This window comes from Uranotaenia lowii, chromosome 3, assembly GCF_029784155.1.
Source record: "Uranotaenia lowii strain MFRU-FL chromosome 3, ASM2978415v1, whole genome shotgun sequence".
Taxonomy (NCBI): Eukaryota; Metazoa; Arthropoda; class Insecta; order Diptera; family Culicidae; genus Uranotaenia; species Uranotaenia lowii.
Genome location: NC_073693.1, coordinates 63,966,472 through 63,987,498, shown reverse-complemented (window position 1 = coordinate 63,987,498; position 21,027 = coordinate 63,966,472). Strand labels below are relative to the sequence as shown.

The following is a 21,027-nucleotide window of genomic DNA, read 5'->3' as shown; positions in this document are numbered from 1 at the left end:
AATCGAACAAAAAGAACTCCATCGTCGGAGGATTGTGGCTTAACTTTTTAAAGTATTATTTATATTTAAACCCTCCTCTTCAGCAGTTTACAGCTCGCTCAGTAAACACTCACGCGCAGTCAGCAGCACACATCCGCCTTACTTCTTCTTCGGGGCAGCGGCGGCAGCCTTCTTGCTCTTGCGGACGCGCTTCTTCTTGCCGGCCTTCTTGGGGATCGGGTTGCGGTGCTTGGGCAGGGGTTTGGTTCCCTTGACGGGCTTTCCGAACAACATACCATTGTTCACCACCTCCTTCTTCAGCTTCTTGTACTGAGCGCTGACGATGCGATTCCGCTCGGCACGGGCCAACCGCAGCTTGAAGCGGTCGAAGTCGGTCAGGTTGCAACGCTGTGGAAGGAAAATGGGAGAAAGAACGAGTACATTAGATTTGTTGTTGCTTCTGGTTCAATGGATTTGAACTTGGTTAAGAAATCATACACATTTTTCAGAAAACAGTGGCTTCATGTGTGAATCAGTCGGCCTTTCCTATCAATGAAATTTGTTGTATAAGGTTCATCATGTATGTGTATGAAGATTTTTTTTTTTAATTTAGTAAAGCGGAAGGGTATCCGGAATATTAATTTTTTTTTAAACGTAATGAGAGAGGTTCTGAAAATTTCAAAATCGTGCTTTCGAAATTAGTGAATCCAGGCGGAAAATAGTTTTGGAAAGTGAATCCTAAACACTCCTTTTCCCTTTCCCAAACTTAGAAATCGCCAACAGCTCGCCGCGACTATTACGGCTTCCCCTTCTACTAAAAGAGAACACTCCTGACTGCGCTGTTACCTATTTTTGGACCTCTGCTGAACTATGGTTCCAGGATATCGCAACCTATATTTACCGATCAGGAGGTGATGTAAACGTTCTCAATGCGCTCGATCCATCGAAAGGTTCAGGACCGGATTGAATTCCATCGTCGGTGGTTTCGAAAATAGTCGAATTCCCGCTTTAACTTATTTTCAGCCGATCGATCTGCTGTTTTTGCTAGCCATTGGCAAATCGTTTCATTTTTTCCGATTCATAAATCTGGAAGTGCTCATCCTGTGGAGAACTACCGGCCAATCTCAACTCTATGTTGTTTTTTCAGAAGTGCTAGGAGTCCATCGAGGTCCGCTACGGATTTATCAGAAAAATATCAACATTGACCAACTTGATGTGCTATGCCAGTGAATTGCATGCTGCAGCTGTTTAAAAAAAACTACAGTTGGACCCAATAAACGTGGACTTTGGCAAAGCCTTCGATAAAGTGCTTCATATGATCGTGATGGAGAAATTTGAGCGCTATATATTTCCAGATTGGGCAACCAAATGGTTGCATTCCTACCTGTTCAATCTTCAAGGGTTTATTATGGGCTAAAAAAAATAGCATCGGTGATAGTCCACTATCAGACTAGCGATCTTAACGTTTTGCAACCAAATCCCGGTTGTATTGAAGGCGATGATAACAAACTTAGAAGGCTACACATCGATAGATCCGTTTCTGAGTTGACGGGAGTTTATCTAATAGAGAATTCGTTTTCGTGTGGTGGTGCACCGGGGCACTACCGGTAGTGCACTTTATGCTGTTTTCATGCTCGTTTTAACGATGAGTAGTCAACTGGTAGTGAACCATAAAGTGGACGGTGGAACACTCTGAAAATATTCGGTGTTGCTTGCGTTCTCACCAATACTATCATGAATTTTGACAGCACGTGCTTCCCGATGTAAACAAATATCAGCTGGTTGGTTTATTTCTATACCGCGAAAATTGCGTTCGAGTTGATTTTTCTCTTTATTATCCCGAAGAACGGAAACTTGTTCCGGATTCAATACCAGTGCCGTTTCCAACAGAGGCGGAGAATTTTACCTGGATGGCACGTTCCAAAGCAAACAACGCTCCCAAGAAGAAATGTGCCCAGAACCTACCTAACTGCCCAGACCTACCTAATGTGCCCAGAAGGCTTGCTGCAATCGGTTCCGGGCGATGCCGAAAAAGGGCAGCAAATCCGAGTGCAAAAAGGCCAACCCAAAAATCTGGTGGAATCGCCCAAACCGAAAAAATTTCTTGTTCGGGAGGGTCCTATAAGTTGGTCTCCACAGCAAGAAGCGTTCAGCTGCATCGAAGCTACTCTGCTTCGAGCCAGCTTCGAGCTGTGCCTTAGGGTGACGATGCTCGGTTGCGCCAAGTCCCGGATTCCCACCCGTTGCCCTTCAAAAACGGTAGTTCGAGACTACACCCGCATTGGGAGCTTGCTTGAATTTCGTTCGTTTCGGTCTGTTAGCAAAATTTTCTCCCCCGACTTCCGCGATCTGAGTTCGCCAATTTGACTTCCAAGAATTTTTCTTTTGTCATCTGAAAACGGAAATAGGTACTCGAGGTATTTGCGAGGAATAAACGTTCAAAATACCGGAACCTTCAAGCTGGGGTAACTGCAGTCTAGCAGCAGCAAACATAGACCGGACCGCCCAGAATCAGCCGGTATTGCAGTTATCATCAGAGCCAGAGGCGAATCTACCAAGCAAAATAAATCTGAAATCTTCACAATTCAACATAATATATAAATTCATGCTAAAATTTTCATATTATTTGTAAGATAATGATCAACTAAAGTAAATTTCATTTCAATTTTCGAAGTCAAACGGAAACAAATACCAGCTGTAATGGATTTTTGACAGCTTGATGTTTTCTGTTGACACTGCCGATTTCACGTACACCAACAAAGGTGGGTGCAAAACTCGATTCATGCTCGTTTTCAGCGTGGATGGTGCAACACTTTCGGGTGGTGAAAACAAATACGGTACACATACCATCATAATTTTCGTTCGCACTGCAAGTTTCCGCTTGTGGGACCACGCTTGGCCTACCAATGCGTAGTGGTAGATGTAACTCTAAATGTATGTACCACTTCATAGTAGTTGGCCCGTGCCGAACAAAAATTTGGTATGTAATGGCATTGCTTCTAATAAAGTCTACCCGCTCATTTTCCTCATCTTTCATTTCTTCAAACTTCCTATCCGCCTTTAAAATTCCAGAATCTTAAGCCTAGTCCACACTAGGAGACGGTCCGTCTCGAGACGGTCTCAGCGTCTCCCATTTTCTTCGACAGACACTGAGACCGTCTCAGGTTTCCAACAACAACAACAGACAACAAAGTTCGTTCCATAACAAAAATCCCAGTTCAAGTTGCCTAGTGTGGACTAGGCTTTAAAATGTTCTCACTAAAAAGGACATCACTTTTCACCGATCAGGTCGATAAATCAATTAACAAAACATAAATTACGGTGATTGATCTCTTCATAACATCCTAGTAACTTTCCTTCAATCGTCAAAAATACCATTTGCAAATGATTGGAAAATAAGTTCTAATGTATCAGCTTTAGCGCCGATAAGTTCTAATGTATCAGCTTTTTTAGAACCAGAACCTAATGCTTGTGGAGGCACTTCGCCTGAAAGAGTTGTTACAACTGAAGATCTATTTAGGAGTAACCATTGATCAGAAGATCTCGTTGAATCAGCAGATCGCAACAACAACAGCTAAAGCCTTCGCTTTGTTTGAATTCCTGTGACGAAATACTTTGAGCTTTGAGGACGCTCTCAAGACAGTGTTCTGCTTATTGGTGCGAAGTGTCTTGGAAGAGTTATGACTGTTTTACCCTCAATTCCCCTACATTTTTTCAAACAGTTCAGAAAAAGCATGTTAGGACTTTAAAATCAAATAAGACTCATATTATGTGGTTTTTTTAAGGAATCGAATGAAGGCTGTTTTAACCAGCACACGCATCGTAAAACGGAATTTTGGCTGTTTTTACCCTCAATTCTCCTACATTTTTCAATTAATTGAGAAAAAAACATATTCGTACTGGAAAATTTTGTAACAATATAGTCCTTGACCTATCTTGTGTGATTCGTTCCGAGTTATGGCTACTTTACTTTCAATTCCCTAACAGTTTTCAAATATTTTAGAGAAATACGTGTTCGGACTTGAAAATTTAAAACCAAATGATATTTATCTTGTGTAACTTGTATACGATGGCTTAAATATTTGAGAAATTTAGGAGAATTTAGGGTAAAAACGGCCATAACTCCCATTCCGATGCTTGCAGTGGCTCAACAGCCTTTTTTCGATTTCTAGGGAAAATCCACACAATATAGGTTTTATTTAGTTCAAAATTTTCAAGTCCGAACTTGCTTTTTTGTGAAATATATTGAAAATGTAGGGGAATTGAAGGTAAAAACAGTCATAGCTCCATTTTATGATGCTTGTGGTGGTGGTTCAAATAGCCTTCATTCGATTGCTAAGAAAAAATCATATAAGTCTCATTTCGTTCATATTTTCAAGTTCGAACATTTTTTTTTTTTTTTTTTGTTTCGATTATAGTCGTTTTAACATCTTTATGTCATTCGCGACTTAAAGTTCGAACATACTTTTTCTGGAATATTTGAAAAATGTTGGAAAATGGAAAGAAAAACAATTTTCCAATGCGTGCGTTGGCTCAAATAACCTTCATATGTTTCCTCGGAAAAAATCACGCAAGATAGGGTCTTTTGGTTCATAATTGTTTAATCCAAACTGTGCTTTTTCTGAAATATTAAAAAAAATGTATTTCTGAAGATTTTTAAGCATTGCTGCAAATGAATGCTTTTTAAATATAAATTTTTCCATAATTCTTAACTACCTAGATCTCTAGTCTGTGAATAAGGTCCAGAGAAAACTTGCCTAGCAATGAGGCCTCGGCAATCCAATGAGGCCTCTTGAATTATTTTAAAATGAAAACGTGATATTTGAAAGGTATTTGTGAAGCCTCATTTTGAGATATTTCAAATTTTTCAAACAGAAAGCTTCCTCATAATTTAACAAAAATTTTAAATGGAAACAATTCTAACAAAAAAAAAACGCTTACCTTAGCCTTAGCAACGGCCCGCTCCTGCCACCTGGTTTCAGAAAACTTCTCCTTGAGGTTAAACTTCTCCAGGGCTTGGCGGACGACGCGGGTCTTGGCGGTATACGGGAACTTAACCCGGAACTTGGTCAGATGCAGATGGTTGACCGGGTACTGTTGCCGGGGCACACCGGTTGTGGGGCCATCGATGAGCACCTACGAAAAAGGGGAGAAAAAACACATTAGAGGGTTTGTCCGAAATACATAAATTTCCAACATTGAAATTAGCATTTTTTTCAGAACTGGAAGATATGGCTTCATTTATGAATCAGGCGGCCCTTCCTAATCTTCTAGTTACCTCTTTGGGTTAACTTCATCACGCTAGTATTTTTTTTAAATTAAGAATAAATATTAGTTCTCTTACCCGATTCTGGTCAATCACATTGACGATAGCGACGAGGCGTCCCTTGTATTTTCCAACGGCGCATTTGGCCACGCGGCCAGTCTCCACAAAGCGCGTGAAGGTCTACATGCCAACCAAAACAAAAGAATGGAAATTCAGTATATTTTCAAAATTCCAACGGCACAGCTTCGGATCGCACGCAGCAAATGAATCGACTAGTGGTTCCACTGAGTTGTGCTCCATAATAGTATTACTAAATACTTAAGAAACTTGAAGCTTCTCGCGAACGAAGTAACTTCTTCAAAGATCTCAACAGCAATGCTCAACTTTGACACATAAACATGTGCAAGATATCGGTAGCTGATAGGTAACAAATTTACACCATATCAGTTTTCTAGGTAGTTACCCATCAAAGCGCCGCCAAAGATATTCGCTTCGACAAAATCACTGCAGCTCAGCAAAGTGGAACCATTAGCCAGGAACTTCCAAACGGATTGCAAACTATTTCGAGCAAATTTACCGACGAGCGAACCGAAGCACAGAACTTGCTTGCTTACCATTTTGGACCGGAAAGAAAGAGTTTGACGGCTGGCGCTGCCAACGTTGGGGCGAAAAAAAACTTTCCGAACGGGCGCTGTCATTTTGCCCGTTTGACAGTTTGCGCGAAAAGGCTTTTTTCTGGGACTCGAAGCCAACATATAAAAAGGGAAAGCTGACAAGTAAATTCATACGAATTATTGAAATTATTTTTTTTATAAAGTAGACGAAAATTGATGTTGCTTTCATTAAAGTCCTTGCTCTACATATCTGAAAAAAAATTCAAGAAATATTGTTAAGATGAAAATTCCATCAGATACATGAATGACAATAACGGATTTAAACATTAAAACATAAATTTTTACAGGAAATTTTTTATCATCGATTTGGTGAAGCCATCAGAAAAGAGGAAGGCTCAAATGGTGGCACGTGCAATATTTAAATAACCGACAAAACTATGAAATTAACTAATGAAAAATACAAAAACAACAAGTTAAAAAAATTGACAATTTGACGAAAACGACAAAATTGATTATTCTGAACGAAAAAAAACCAAAATGACAAAAATTTCAACAAAAGCGAAACTGACAGAAATAATAAAAATGACAAAAATGAAATGATAAAAATGACAAAAAGGACAAAAATGACACAAACTGACAAAAATGACAAATATGACAAAAAAGACAAAAATGCCATATATGACAAAAATAACAAAAATGACAATGACAAAAATTGACTGAAATGACAAAAATGACAAAAATGACAAAAATGACAAAAATGACAAAAATGACAAAAATGACAAAAATGACAAAAATGACAAAAATGACAAAAATGACAAAAATGACAAAAATGACAAAAATGACAAAAATGACAAAAATGACAAAAATGACAAAAATGAAAAAAATGACAAAAATGACAAAAATGGCAAAAATGACAAAAATGACAAAAATGACAAAAATGACAAAAATGACAAAAATGACAAAAATGACAAAAATGATAAAAATGACAAAAATGACAAAAATGACAAAAATGACAAAAATGACAAAAATGACAAAAATGACAAAAATGACAAAAATGACAAAAATGACAAAAATGACAAAAATGACAAAAATGACAAAAATGACAAAAATGACAAAAATGACAAAAATGACAAAAATGACAAAAATGACAAAAATGACAAAAATGACAAAAATGACAAAAATGACAAAAATGACAAAAATGACAAAAATGACAAAAATGACAAAAATGACAAAAATGACAAAAATGACAAAAATGACAAAAATGACAAAAATGACAAAAATGACAAAAATGACAAAAATGACAAAAATGACAAAAATGACAAAAATGACAAAAATGACAAAAATGACAAAAATGACAAAAATGACAAAAATGACAAAAATGACAAAAATGACAAAAATGACAAAAATGACAAAAATGACAAAAATGACAAAAATGACAAAAATGACAAAAATGACAAAAATGACAAAAATGACAAAAATGACAAAAATGACAAAAATGACAAAAATGACAAAAATGACAAAAATGACAAAAATGACAAAAATGACAAAAATGACAAAAATGACAAAAATGACAAAAATGACAAAAATGACAAAAATGACAAAAATGACAAAAATGACAAAAATGACAAAAATGAAAAAAAATGAAAAAAATGACAAAAATGACAAAAATGACAAAAATGACAAAAATGACAAAAATGACAAAAATGACAAAAATGACAAAAATGACAAAAATGACAAAAATGACAAAAATGACAAAAATGACAATAATGACAAAAATGACAAAAATGACAAAAATGACAAAAATGACAAAAATGACAAAAATGACAAAAATGACAAAAATGACAAAAATGACAAAAATGACAAAAATGACAAAAATGACAAAAATGACAAAAATGACAAAAATGACAAAAATGACAAAAATGACAAAAATGAGAAAAATGACAAAAATGACAAAAAAATACACAAATTACAATAATTACACAAATTACAAAAATTACAAAATTACAAAATTTACAAGAATTAAAAAAATTACTAAAATAACAAAAATTACAAAAATGACACAAATGACAGAAATTACAAAAATTACAAAAATTACACTTACACGCACTAATGCCTGTCTATCCACCTTTCTTTCAAATTCTATAAAATAAATGCTCTCTAGTTTTCATTCCGCCGTACATGCCATTAAAATTATAATCATCAAAAATTACAAAAGTGACAAAAATGACTCAAATGGAAAATATGCCAAAATATTCTTAAATAACGAAAATTTAAAAAAAAATAGACTAAAGTTAATGTTGAAGAAATTGATAAAAATGACAAAGAAAGTCGAAAAGCACAACCTATGGGATGAAACATCTAAAAGCAGGAAATCCCCTTAAAAAACCCAAAAATAAAAAAACTAAAGTACGACCTCATTATTTTTTTCAGTTTTGCATTTTTGTCAAATTTGTCAATCTTTCGAATTTGTGTCAAGTTTGTCGTGCTTATTATTTTTATTTCTAATTCTGTGAAATTTTCAATTTTAATAGTGTTGCAATTGCAAATCATTACTATCATCCATGATATCTTCAAATTGTTAGAATTATTTGTCATTGATACATATATTTTTATACTGATTAAGGATAATTTTCTTTAGAAACATTCATTTGGAACGACATTTTATAAAGTTAATAAAAAAACGGAACCATAAATTTAATGTTCTTAAATTTTGGTTTTCATATAACGCCAGATGTGGGAAATAAAAACTGTTCCGTAGTACGTTGTATGCGAACGAACTCGACTGTAAATACATTTATTATTAAATGATGATAATGTAAACAATCTCTTATTAACTTACAAATAAGTTTCGCCGTTTACCCTAAGCTCTAGCTCTGGCAACCCTAAACCGTCGGATATCACCGGCTATTTGAAGCTAATGGACGAAAATCATATTTATCTTCGGGTAAATAAAAAGTACACTTGCGTACTTACGCTTTTTCTTTCCTACCGCTCTAATTGAGCTCAACCCGGTACACCTAACCGGAACAACCGAACGGTCACTCAAACTATCAAAGGAAATACAATATTTTAGTGGCAAATTGCGCAGTAAGGAATTTCTATCACCTAACCTCTTCCGACTCACAAACCCGCGAGCACTCAAATCACGCGCAACTAGCAAAATAGATTCCACCTACTATAACAAAATACATTAAAGAATGATCGGAACAACGAGTAATCAATACATACGGTTTTCTCAAAAAAACTATTCACTAAAAACTAACTAACTGCCAGGTCAGGAAAAAACGTGTCGCAGTTTCGATCAATTTTCTAACAATGACAATTCTTTTTCGGCGCCAACGCGTTGACGTTTGTCCGATCTCCGTACCAAGGTTGCCAGTTCTACTAACACCCCAACCCGTAACGTCGTAGTCAATCGACTTTACTCTCCTCCTGCACGTCCAACAGAGCAACCTTTACCGCTGGTCTTTGAAGAGTAGATCCGTCGCAAGTCTCCACGTCGACCTTGTGAACTTGTCCGTCTCGTCCTGGATAAGTCCTCACCACCTTACCTCGGAGCCATCCGTTGCGCACGGACTCGTCTACGATGACCACTAGATCGCCGACCTTCAGCGGCCGCGTTTCCGCGAACCATTTCGTCCTGCAGGCTATAGTAGGTAGGTAAGCTTGCACCCAGCGCTTCCAAAACTGGTTGGTTAAGTGTTGAATAACCTTCCAGTTTGGTCGAAAAGGTGTAACATCGTCGATTGGTACCCTTGGTGGTTTACTGTCCTCGCCGGAACTTAGCCAAAGGAAATTATTTGGAGTCAGCACTTCTTCCTTGGGATCCTCCAGCGGCACGAACGTCAGCGGGTGGGCGTTGGCTATCAATTCTGCTTCCGAGAGCAATGTTCGCAGTCCTTCATCGTCTAGCCTTCGATGGTGCAAGATAGTCTTAATCGCCTTCTCCGAACTGGCTCTCATCCGGGGAATGTAGTAACGTAGCTTGTACTCGATCAGTACCGTCTCGATATTGGCATGGCCGTACCTTTGGTAAAATCGCAGGATCAAAGGAGTGGTGACATTATGATCTTTTGGTACTATCACAGGATTTCGCACGTCTAACGAATAATGAGCCGCTTGAGGGTCGATTCCGCTCGCCATCCGGAGAACACCGGACTCATCGATCACCGGTGATAGCTTCGCTAGGACACTTCCCTTGCCGATACGCTTCCACTGCTTCGATGAGAGCTCAGAACTGCTTCTAAGCGCTTGAATTTCTCCTGCAAACACCTGTCGCTGCACAGCCCGCCAAATGGCTGTTTCCGCCGACACATAATCATCACGATTCAGACCACCACAGGACTTAAGGCAGAAACACAATACAGCGTCGGTCGTCGCGTCACGTCAGCGGTCAACGCTGTCGATAAGTACTAAAACGCGGACGCGACGCACCCGACGATTTTTGCATCACAATTCAGCGTCAAGAGACATCTAAGATGTCTCTTAAGGCTGAATTGTGATGCAAAAATCGTCGGGTGCGTCGCGTCCGCGTTTTAGTACTTATCGATAGCGTTGACCGCTGACGTGACGCGACGACCGACGCTGTATTGTGTTTCTGCCTTTACTAGATTCCACAGGATCCCGTTTGAAGCGCTTAAAGCGGTGCGCAAAATGATACAGGTTAGCAATTCGGTTGAGTAGACCACCACACCGCGAGCAATTTTCCATGTTAACTACAAAATTATCTCCAGTAGTCACCCCAACCCGTTTCAGAACGTGTTTGGAGTGCGACTGCCAACTAGGTATCTCAAAACCAGCTGATCGGTTGACCAGACTCACTTCCAAAGCCAGTTTCGTTGCCTCTTCAATGGCACAGCTCGCAAGGAAATCGTCAACATATGTGTTGTCAACAATTGCTTTAGCAGCTTCCGGATAACGATCTTTATTTTCCTGGGTGTTTCCATTCTTAGCAAACTGTGCTGAACACGGGGAGCACGTTGCCCCGAACGTTGCGACGTCCATGTACACGTTGAGCGCAGCTTCTGAATTCTCCTGATACAAAAATCGTTGTGCGTTTCTATCTGCCGGACGAATAATCAACTGGAACAACTGCCTTATGTCCCCAGCGATGATATACTGTTTCTGTCGGAATTGGCAGAGGACAGATAGAAGGGGCTTCACCAAATCCGGACCTTTCAAAAGCTGGGAGCTCAGAAAGATTCCTCCATACGTAGCCGCAGCATCCCAGAATACACGCACCTTTGTTAACTTGCTCGGATGTCGCACTGCGCTGATTGGCAGGTGCCAAATCTTTCCGTCGTCACTGTTGCGGAGCTCGTCTGACGTTGCTTTGTGAACGTACCTCTTGTGTAGACAATCGTTCATTTGTTTGTCAATATTAGTTTTCAGTTCGGGATCTTTCAGCAAGCGCCTTTCAAAACAACTGTGTCGACGTACTGCCTTGGTAAAGTTCGGAAAAACCGGCTCATCGCTTTTCCAAAGCAATCCAGTTCGGAACTTTCCGGATGGTATACAAACTGTCGTCTTTTCGAGCAATCTTCTGGCCCGTCGATCTTCATCGGATTCGGGTGGATTCAATCCGGATATCGCCAGGTTTTCGAATTCAAGATACTGCTGGACCGGTTCATGGAGCTCGCGGCTATTGGAGCTCTCGCAGACATGAACGAAAGCACTACCTATCGTCTCAGGTGCTCGTCTTCCACCGAATATTGCCCATCCGAGGCGAAATTTAGCAGCAATAGGTTCTCCTCCGGATCTTTCCCTCTTCTTCAAAGCTAAGTTGAGCTGGGCATTATCGACACCGATAAGAATTCGTGGCACGGCCGTCCGGTAGCTGCTGATGGGAAGTCCACTCAGATGGGGGAATTGCTTCGAGAGACTTTCATAATCCAGGCTCTGCTTCGGTAATTCCAAGCTCTCAACGGTTCTTACGTTCGCCAGCTGATGGATGCGATTGTTCGATGCACCTGAGATACCTATCTCGACCTTACGAGAGTTACTCTCACTTCTCGTGACGTTACTAGTCCACTGCAAGCAAAGCGGAATTCTTTCGCCCACCAAGCCCAGTTCGTCGATAAGTTCGTCTTCGACCAGCGTCAGGTCGGATCCGTCGTCCAGAAAAGCAAATGTGGACACCGACTTCCCGTTCGCGTGAAGAGTCACCGGAAGTATTTTGAAGAATGTGGTGCCTTGCTGGTGTTGATGATGGGCAGTTACCGATACAGAAGATTCCGATCCTTGACTCTTGAGAGTCGAACAACTTCCTGGATGTAACAGTTTATGGTGGGGCTCAGGGCATCCATTGATCCCGCAAGGCTGCTTGTTTCGGCAAGGCCACCTTCCATGCGGCGCCAGACAATGCTTACACATGCCCTTTTCACTGGTGAACCTCAGCTTCTCTTCGAGCGGCAACGTTTCGAACTGCTTACAAGTTCGGACTCTGTGCGTTGTACTTTTGCACATCAGGCACGGCTTTAGCTCCGGAGTAACTTTCGAAGCCGGTGGTCCAGGCGCTGAGGACACGGAGGCGGAATGTGCGTTCAAATAAACTGGCTTCTCCTTTCTCACAACACCTTTTGTGGCTTTTTCATTCAGACCAACATCCGACGTCAATTTCACCTTGCATGCCGCTGTTCGATAAGCCGACACAAACGCACAGAAATCACCAAGCGATGGTTCTGGAAGAGCTGCTAAGTTCATACCCCATTGTAGCTGCAAGTCGGGTGGAAGCTTAGCGACCAGCTCTGCCAGCAAGAGTGGATTGTCCAAATGGGTGTTGAGTTTAGCTGACTGCATGTACGTCACCATGTTGCGTACCTCCCTGCCGAACGCCACAAGCGTCTCCAATTTCGCCACAGACGGCTGAACGGTTTTCCGGATCTTGGATAGCAGACAATATATAATTTGATCTGGCCTTCCACACTCGGCTCGTAGGATGTCGATAATTTCCGGAATTGCATCCGGCAGCATTAAAATATTCTGAACCTTTTCGCGAGCGCTACCAACAAGACTCTTCTGTAGCCTAGCGAGGTTCTCGTCGGGTTGTATGCCACACATGGCCGTTGTCGATTCAAAAGCACTCAAGAACATGGGCCACTCGAGTGGGTCCCCGGAAAACTTGGGGAGGTCTCTAGAGACAACTTGACGCGCCGCCAGTTGCTGTGGCGTAATCATGCGACCTGTAGCATGAGGAAATCCTTTACCCAAATCTGCTGACACTGTTGGTGGAACTGTAGGCGGGTGCTGCTCGGATGCTTGCCAAGCACACGGCTGTACATTCAAACCAAAGTTCGGATGCCTGACTGGGTTGTTGATAAAGACTCCTCCCTGAGGGTGCGCAAACTGATAATCAGCACCAGATGACGGCATGTCAGGAATATTCGGGAAGTACATCGCCCCGTAAGGGTAATTCATCACTGGAAATCCAGGGAACTGCGACGAGCTCGGCGGTGGCAATGTTAGCGGATTCACTGGTACAGGTGGAACTGGATTCTGAGCCACTGGCGGAAAACGTGGATTCGAATCAAGATAATTGCTCCTTGGGCCCGGTGCTATAGCTGGGGGAGGATTTCTTACTGGAATCTCTGCTTGTTTTGGCGCAGTGCTTGGTTGAATCTGTTGACCTGATTGAATTATTGCTTGCATTCTTTGCCGCTCCTCTCGCTGTTGGATGGCGGGATGTGGGTTCGCACTTGGAGCCACTGTCTCGGGTTTCTGCTGGACTGGGGTAGAAGTATGCACGAATCCGCATTGTTGTTCCACCCAACCGGCGATACTTCGATGACTTTTTCCTCCTACGCTACGATCACATCCTTCATTGAGCTCTTCCAAAGCTATTTCTGCTTCTAGCTGCTGCTTTCTAGCAAGAAACTCGCGATCCCGTTCCGCTTTTTGATCCTCCAAATCCTTTTGCTCTTTCAGGTGCCTTAAACGAAGATGAGCAATAGCATTGACTGAGACGACTGATCCGGCATTCGAATTAGACGAGGATTGAAGTCTTCCGAAATTTGGATCGTCCTGTCTCCCTCTTATTGGACCGGTGGTATTATCATGACGTTCAGCGGCGCGAGCTGAAGCAAACGTTGTGTGTGCTTCGGGCGAGTTTATGTTGCCGGTTTGAGTCGAATTAACTGCGTTGTGACTAGCTACGCATCTGCAGCAGAGCCAGCTTCGATCGGCTATGGTAGCCGTAACACCGGCGCATCCATAATGTTGCCATTGCGAACACTCGTCACAAGCGACCATGCTCTGCGCTGAATCCGGGCGGCGACATGTCACGCAGTTGAACAGCTCTCCGGTAGGGCCTTCCATCTGTGAGATATGAGTGATGAAATCATATCATACATATATTCTTTAAGTTGAACAATGCAACTGGCAGCTCTGTTTGCCAGCATGGTAATATCTGTCATTGTTCACATCTATGTCTGTTCAATCAACTCTAGTAGAAACGGGTCGAAACAAGTAGAAATGGATTGATAGTTGATCACCTGTCTCTTTCCAATTGACTTCGACCGACTTCTACCAAGTCGAAACTAATCCTGCTGCCGAGCTGGATTGGTTTCGACTAGTTTCAACTTGCTCCATTGAACAACGACCTGACTAGTTTCGACCAAAACATTGGCTCGTTGAACATCTATCAGTTAACAGAAACCAGTTGAAACCGATTTTTACTAACGATTGAACGAAGCTATCTGTCTCGCTCTGACCATCTCCTTCTCGCCAATGTGCTTTGCGCCACGGCTTCGACGTTCGTTCGTCGGTCGCTCGACTCAACCCGTCGTCCTCTTTCGCCGCCAACCACACAACAGACAAGACGCTGTTCGAACGGAGGATTTCAGTCCGTCGCACCGGTCTGCCTCCCCGGAACCGGTTCCACATTTTGGCGACCGTGACAGGACCAGCGTCACAGGAAGTGTATTAAAGTGTTGATTTGAATCGAAGTGAACTGAAAAGAAAGTGATGGACGAGCAGATTCTTTGGTGAAATTAAAAATGGCAGTCGAAAATTAGAAGCAACTTGTGATTTTTTTTTTTTTGTGGTTGCTTAGTTTGAAATATTCCGGCGGATACCGGATGGTTAATAGTGCTCATCATAGTTCGGCGGATACCGACTATGGATTAGGAGTAAATTCCGGCGGATACCGGATAGCTAATAAGCCATAGTTTGCTAAGTACGGCGGATACCGACTTAAGCATGAAAATTTCCGGCGGATACCGGATGATAGGCTGTTAGTGCTCATCATAGTTCGGCGGATACCGACTATGGATTAAGAGCAAATTCCGGCGGATACCGGATGGCTAACAGTGCTAATCATAGTTCGGCGGATACCGACTATGGATTAGGAGTAAATTCCGGCGGATACCGGATGGCTAAAAAGCCATAGTTTGCTAAGTTCGGCGGATACCGACTTAGGCATGAAAATTTCCGGCGGATACCGGATGATAGGCTGTTAGTGCTCATTATAGTTCGGCGGATACCGACTATGGAATAAGAGAAAATACCGGCGGATACCGGTAAGAGAGAATCAACAGTTCGGCGAATACCGACTTCGAAAAAAGCCGGCGGATACCGGTGAATGAGTTTCAATAGTTCGGCGGATACCGACTTTGAATGAAGAACAAATAAATCGATGAATCCGTAATAATGTTTTTGTTGTTAGGTGTATATCACTATGAATTGAAAATTCCGGCGGATACCGGACAATAAGTCTTAATAGCTCGGTGGATAGCAATTCATGTATTGAAAAATGCTCAGAAAAATGGTGGAAAGAAAAGAACAGTTTGTCATGTAGAATAAAACCAGATGTTAAGTTACCGAGGAATTATTTTTTGAAATGCAACCTGGAAAAAAATGGAAAAAAAGAACCTTGATGGAAAGAAAGTACATCAATCAAACCATTGAATTCTTGTCAAGTTGATTCGAATAATTCAAGACTACTGATCAAAAAATCCCGGCGGATACCGGTTCATTGTAAACTTATTTTAGTTTCATTGAGGTGAAACCAAAAATGATGTTTCGGTAGATGCCGTAGAGTGCGAAATTGATGATGAATAGTTTGGTGAATAGATAAAACATTCAACTCTAAAAAATATATAATTTGAAAGGAATGTGGCCGTGGAATATCGATTTCCTTTTTATTCGTCGCTTCACTCAGAAAAGTATGTATAAAAAGCCGATGTTTTGACTCCTCAGCTATTGATAATTTAAGCTGAAGATCGTGCGAGAGGAATTTGAGAAAAGACAAAAAAGAGATGTGTCTGATTAAGTCACAACACAGCTGTACTATAAATTTAAAATGTGACTATGATTTGAAGTATTTGGGAGTGTGGGATCTTAGTCTTGCTTGTGAATCTGAGAAGTGAATTGAATTTGAAATTTTCCACACACGGGTGTATTTGTCAATACGAAATTTAAAAAATATGATTGAGTGAACTACGGAATTAATCTGGAAATAGCTTTGTAAGGTAAGGATTACGAATGAACAGTGAACTCATTATCTTAGGAGAAATAGCTAGCACTGGATTGGAGCATTAATAAAAATCATAAAATGAAGGGAGAGAGAGTGCATGAGAAGATTCATTTAAAAAACGATCAGGTATGAGGTCTACGGCACGTTTCCCGAACAGAACAAAGTGTTGTTTCGAGCTATAGTAAACAGACTTAACAAAATACATTAGCAATGTCCTGTTGTTATTCAATATGAATTGAGTGAAATAAAATATGATGTTTGAATTTTTTTTATGGAGTAGAAGAAGGATGTGAGATATGAGTGATGAAATCATATCATACATATATTCTTTAAGTTGAACAATGCAACTGGCAGCTCTGTTTGCCAGCATGGTAATATCTGTCATTGTTCACATCTATGTCTGTTCAATCAACTCTAGTAGAAACGGGTCGAAACAAGTAGAAATGGATTGATAGTTGATCACCTGTCTCTTTCCAATTGACTTCGACCGACTTCTACCAAGTCGAAACTAATCCTGCTGCCGAGCTGGATTGGTTTCGACTAGTTTCAACTTGCTCCATTGAACAACGACCTGACTAGTTTCGACCAAAACATTGGCTCGTTGAACATCTATCAGTTAACAGAAACCAGTTGAAACCGATTTTTACTAACGATTGAACGAAGCTATCTGTCTCGCTCTGACCATCTCCTTCTCGCCAATGTGCTTTGCGCCACGGCTTTGACGTTCGTTCGTCGGTCGCTCGACTCAACCCGTCGTCCTCTTTCGCCGCCAACCACACAACAGACAAGACGCTGTTCGAACGGAGGATTTCAGTCCGTCGCACCGGTCTGCCTCCCCGGAACCGGTTCCACACCATCATCGGTTCCAGGTTTAGGTTGCTCGTTGCAGCTTTATTTTCGAGATTTGTGGGAAATAAAAACTGTTCCGTAGTACGTTGTATGCGAACGAACTCGACTGTAAATACATTTATTATTAAATGATGATAATGTAAACAATCTCTTATTAACTTACAAATAAGTTTCGCCGTTTACCCTAAGCTCTAGCTCTGGCAACCCTAAACCGTCGGATATCACCGGCTATTTGAAGCTAATGGACGAAAATCATATTTATCTTCGGGTAAATAAAAAGTACACTTGCGTACTTACGCTTTTTCTTTCCTACCGCTCTAATTGAGCTCAACCCGGTACACCTAACCGGAACAACCGAACGGTCACTCAAACTATCAAAGGAAATACAATATTTTAGTGGCAAATTGCGCAGTAAGGAATTTCTATCACCTAACCTCTTCCGACTCACAAACCCGCGAGCACTCAAATCACGCGCAACTAGCAAAATAGATTCCACCTACTATAACAAAATACATTAAAGAATGATCGGAACAACGAGTAATCAATACATACGGTTTTCTCAAAAAAACTATTCACTAAAAACTAACTAACTGCCAGGTCAGGAAAAAACGTGTCGCAGTTTCGATCAATTTTCTAACAATGACAATTCTTTTTCGGCGCCAACGCGTTGACGTTTGTCCGATCTCCGTACCAAGGTTGCCAGTTCTACTAACACCAGATCTCGCCGTTTTTTATTCATTTGTGATGAAAAAGTTTGATTTTATAAATTTCATGTTAATGTTTTTTGAGTGCAAGAAAATAAAACTTTGAATTCTTTGGAAGGCCTTTAAATCAAGCATTTTTGCTGAAAGTGCAAATTTTGCTGAAATTTGGCGAAAAGCAATGAATTTTTAATTCAAGTTAGCTCGAACCTGGGGGAGGAAGACTGAAATTTGCTGCATCGTTTTTTTACTGTTCGGCAAAAAGCCAGCAATTGGTGAAAAGGTTTTTTTTTCGTTAAAATTTTAACTTTAGATGACTCAGTTGTTTAGGTGCTAAATTTAGATTTAGCTATATTTTTAGAACAACCATTAATCAAGCCATTTTTATTTATCAGCTTCAAAACTTTGACGAAATTTGAGCGACATAATACGCCTGATCATGCAGGAATTCGCCAGAGCAAAACAAAACCTAATTAAATCATTGTTTTATGCAAAACAAGTGCTTTTCAGCATGAAAAAAGTTTTATTAAAAATTACTAAATAAGAGAGTAAAATTTTGAACCTTCGCACTGGTCGGTAGATTGATGAGAGAAATTTGACGTTTGATTTTTTTCTATTTTTATTGCAGTCTTCCTACCCCAGGCTCGAACAACCTCTTTCTTAGAAAATATTAATTTAAAATGCCAGAGTTGCAACGTGATAACCGGATCATCAATTAATAATTTTTCCAACTGCTGGTAAAAATCAATATTCTTCTATCGAGAAAGGTTGAATTTGATAAAGAAAAAGTTAGCTTAATTTGAATGAATTAAATTTGTACTAGGTACTTATTATAAAATTGGTTCTAAATGCTTGAGCACCTCTAGCATTCTCCATTGAAAAAAAACCTTTTCATTACTTCCGCCTTCGATTGTTTACACCTTTCGCCATTAGGGCTCAAGTGAAATTTGCCACCGGGTGGTTAACTAACGGTTGTGTGCGTAAAATGAATGGCAGGCGAATCTTTGTTGTTTTTTAAATACTACGTGCATATTAGGCCGATTCAATTTTGGTTTTCTGTTTTTATTTCTCTTGTATTATCATCTGAGTAATACCACATTTTTTGAAAACTTTAATTATTCATTAAATTTTAATTTTTATACCTTTAATGCTAAATTCATCAATGTATACTTAATTGCTTCCAAATTTATTGCAATCCATCGAAAATGGGTTTTGAACGGTTTTTGAGCCAGCCTGCTGTTAAATAGCACGTAATCAACAATGTAACCAGCTGACGTATTTACTAGCTTTAATCAATATGAATGAATCTATGCTAATTCGTGAATCAGTACAAGTTTTCGATCGACTGACTTCGGATGTTTTTGATTCATAAGTAAATCCAAGACTTCGAAATCGGTTGTATGTAAATATACACTTTTAAGGGTGCGAATCTGTTCCTCATATTTTTTTGTAGTGATTTAACGAATTTAATAAAACAATCAAATAGAGACCAAATTGTAAATACATACAATCATTGATATTTTAGATAAGGCAAAATGTCTCAAGATAAATTTGATCTTAGCAAAGTGCATCAGTGTTTCGAAAAATGCTTAACCGGTGAAGACGATGTATTTATCGATGGCTACCTGGAGGCCTTCAAGGAACTGTATAAGTACGTGCTAACAAAGGAATATCCAGTAATATGGATCAAACACCTGCATCTTCCAATAATAAAGTTAATTCTCTTCCGTAGATTCTTCTCGCTGATGGGAACCGTCTTTGGGTTTGTTAGCAGCGATGTCAAGGAGAAGGTTGAGATTCTGGAAAAATTGCGCCAACATCCGGAACACGGAGTCGAATTCGAAACCGTCCGGAAGATGATGGACTACGAACGGGGAGCCAACTTGCTGGACAAGAAGGACTACGTGTCCGGGTGTAGAACACTTTTAAGGCTTCACCGGGGGCTGGGTGAGTTCATTGGGATTAATTGATATTTTAACTCAGAGGGAGCACTTTTTTATTGGTTGATAAGGATTAAAATATAAAGACCAAGATTGGGAAGCTTGGCGTTATCTTATCAAAACTTGTGCGTTGCATTTGACTAAAACTTGTTTATTGTTACTGTTAGGGTTGTTTAAATTCTCTGAACGTTCATGATCAACTTTGATTTACTTTTCTGAACCAACTTTTTGTTGGTTGAATTTAATAAAAATTATGAATTAAAATTTTGTTGATTGTTATCTTTTTTGTTGTTGATATTTTGCAGATTTCATCTACGTTTTTCTGAAACGGCTTGGCGAACTAGAAACTGCTGATGCCAGAACGAATGGTATCTGCCAGACGGCGTACAACGAAACGTTGGCTCAATTCCATCCGTGGCTGATTCGGAAGGGTGCCAATGTGGCCATGTATGCGCTACCAAATCGGGACCAGCTACTCGAACGTGTTTGTCGAGAACCATCCGAGGCCATTCGAATGCTGCCGGAAATGCTGAATGTAGCACGGCAGGTTTACGATCGGACCCAGGACCTGTACACTCAATTTGACATGCATGGTTTACCATAAGACCACATAATCGGGGAAAGACGGAAATAGAATGCTTTTTGCGTAGAATGCTTCGACTCGACTAGTCGTTATTACCTAGTTGGCGTTAGGCTTCGATAATTTTATCCCTTGTTGTTTAGAAAATTTGACTACCTTCTATTTTAAGATGCATTTGTGATAGCGAAAGTATTCGTTTGGTTTTTATCATCATCTTTATAAAAACAAGTGTATTGTGGATCAATTGTACATTCAAGTTTAATTTAACGTTCAAATAAAAGCTTATCATATAAGCCATATTATCTCGAAATTTATTTTTCACCTATTTTTTTTTTGCCGAAAAAAAAATGTTTCCATGTTAAGAATAAGACATGTGGCTTTTCATAAAAGTGGTCTTTTTATATTTCAAATAAAAATAAAAACTCAAACGTGGCAAAAGCACTAAACATTGAAAGGCACGAAATTAAAAAAATATATTTAAACGTTTTGCAATTTTTCGATTTTGTCGTGGTTGAGCCCTATGTTCATTTGATTTTTGATGGAATATTTGTTTCAACGAACATACATAGGATCTCAGTAAAACATCATGTTTAATGACTAGCATCGTCCTAGTGCTAACAACATCAG

At 40.0% G+C, this 21,027-nt stretch overlaps 2 protein-coding genes across 2 annotated transcripts; one reads left to right on the top strand and one right to left on the bottom strand.

The window, feature by feature from the left end:
* Nucleotides 1-32: 32 nt before the first annotated feature.
* LOC129753931 (60S ribosomal protein L14) lies at nucleotides 33-5,560 on the bottom strand. The gene is given in 3 exon segments (XM_055749784.1): nucleotides 33-387; nucleotides 4,921-5,115; nucleotides 5,324-5,560. Coding segments are annotated over 3 exon segments (666 nt in total). The 5' UTR covers nucleotides 5,546-5,560; the 3' UTR covers nucleotides 33-138.
* Nucleotides 5,561-19,219: 13,659 nt separating this feature from the next.
* On the top strand, nucleotides 19,220-20,710 carry LOC129756130 (ceramide-1-phosphate transfer protein). Its single transcript, XM_055752903.1, has 4 exons — nucleotides 19,220-19,302; nucleotides 19,406-19,531; nucleotides 19,613-19,827; nucleotides 20,126-20,710. Exons 2-4 carry the CDS (start codon nucleotides 19,416-19,418, stop codon nucleotides 20,422-20,424), a joined length of 630 nt encoding a protein of 209 aa, XP_055608878.1. The 5' UTR covers nucleotides 19,220-19,302; nucleotides 19,406-19,415; the 3' UTR covers nucleotides 20,425-20,710.
* The last annotated feature ends 317 nt before the right edge of the window (nucleotides 20,711-21,027 follow it).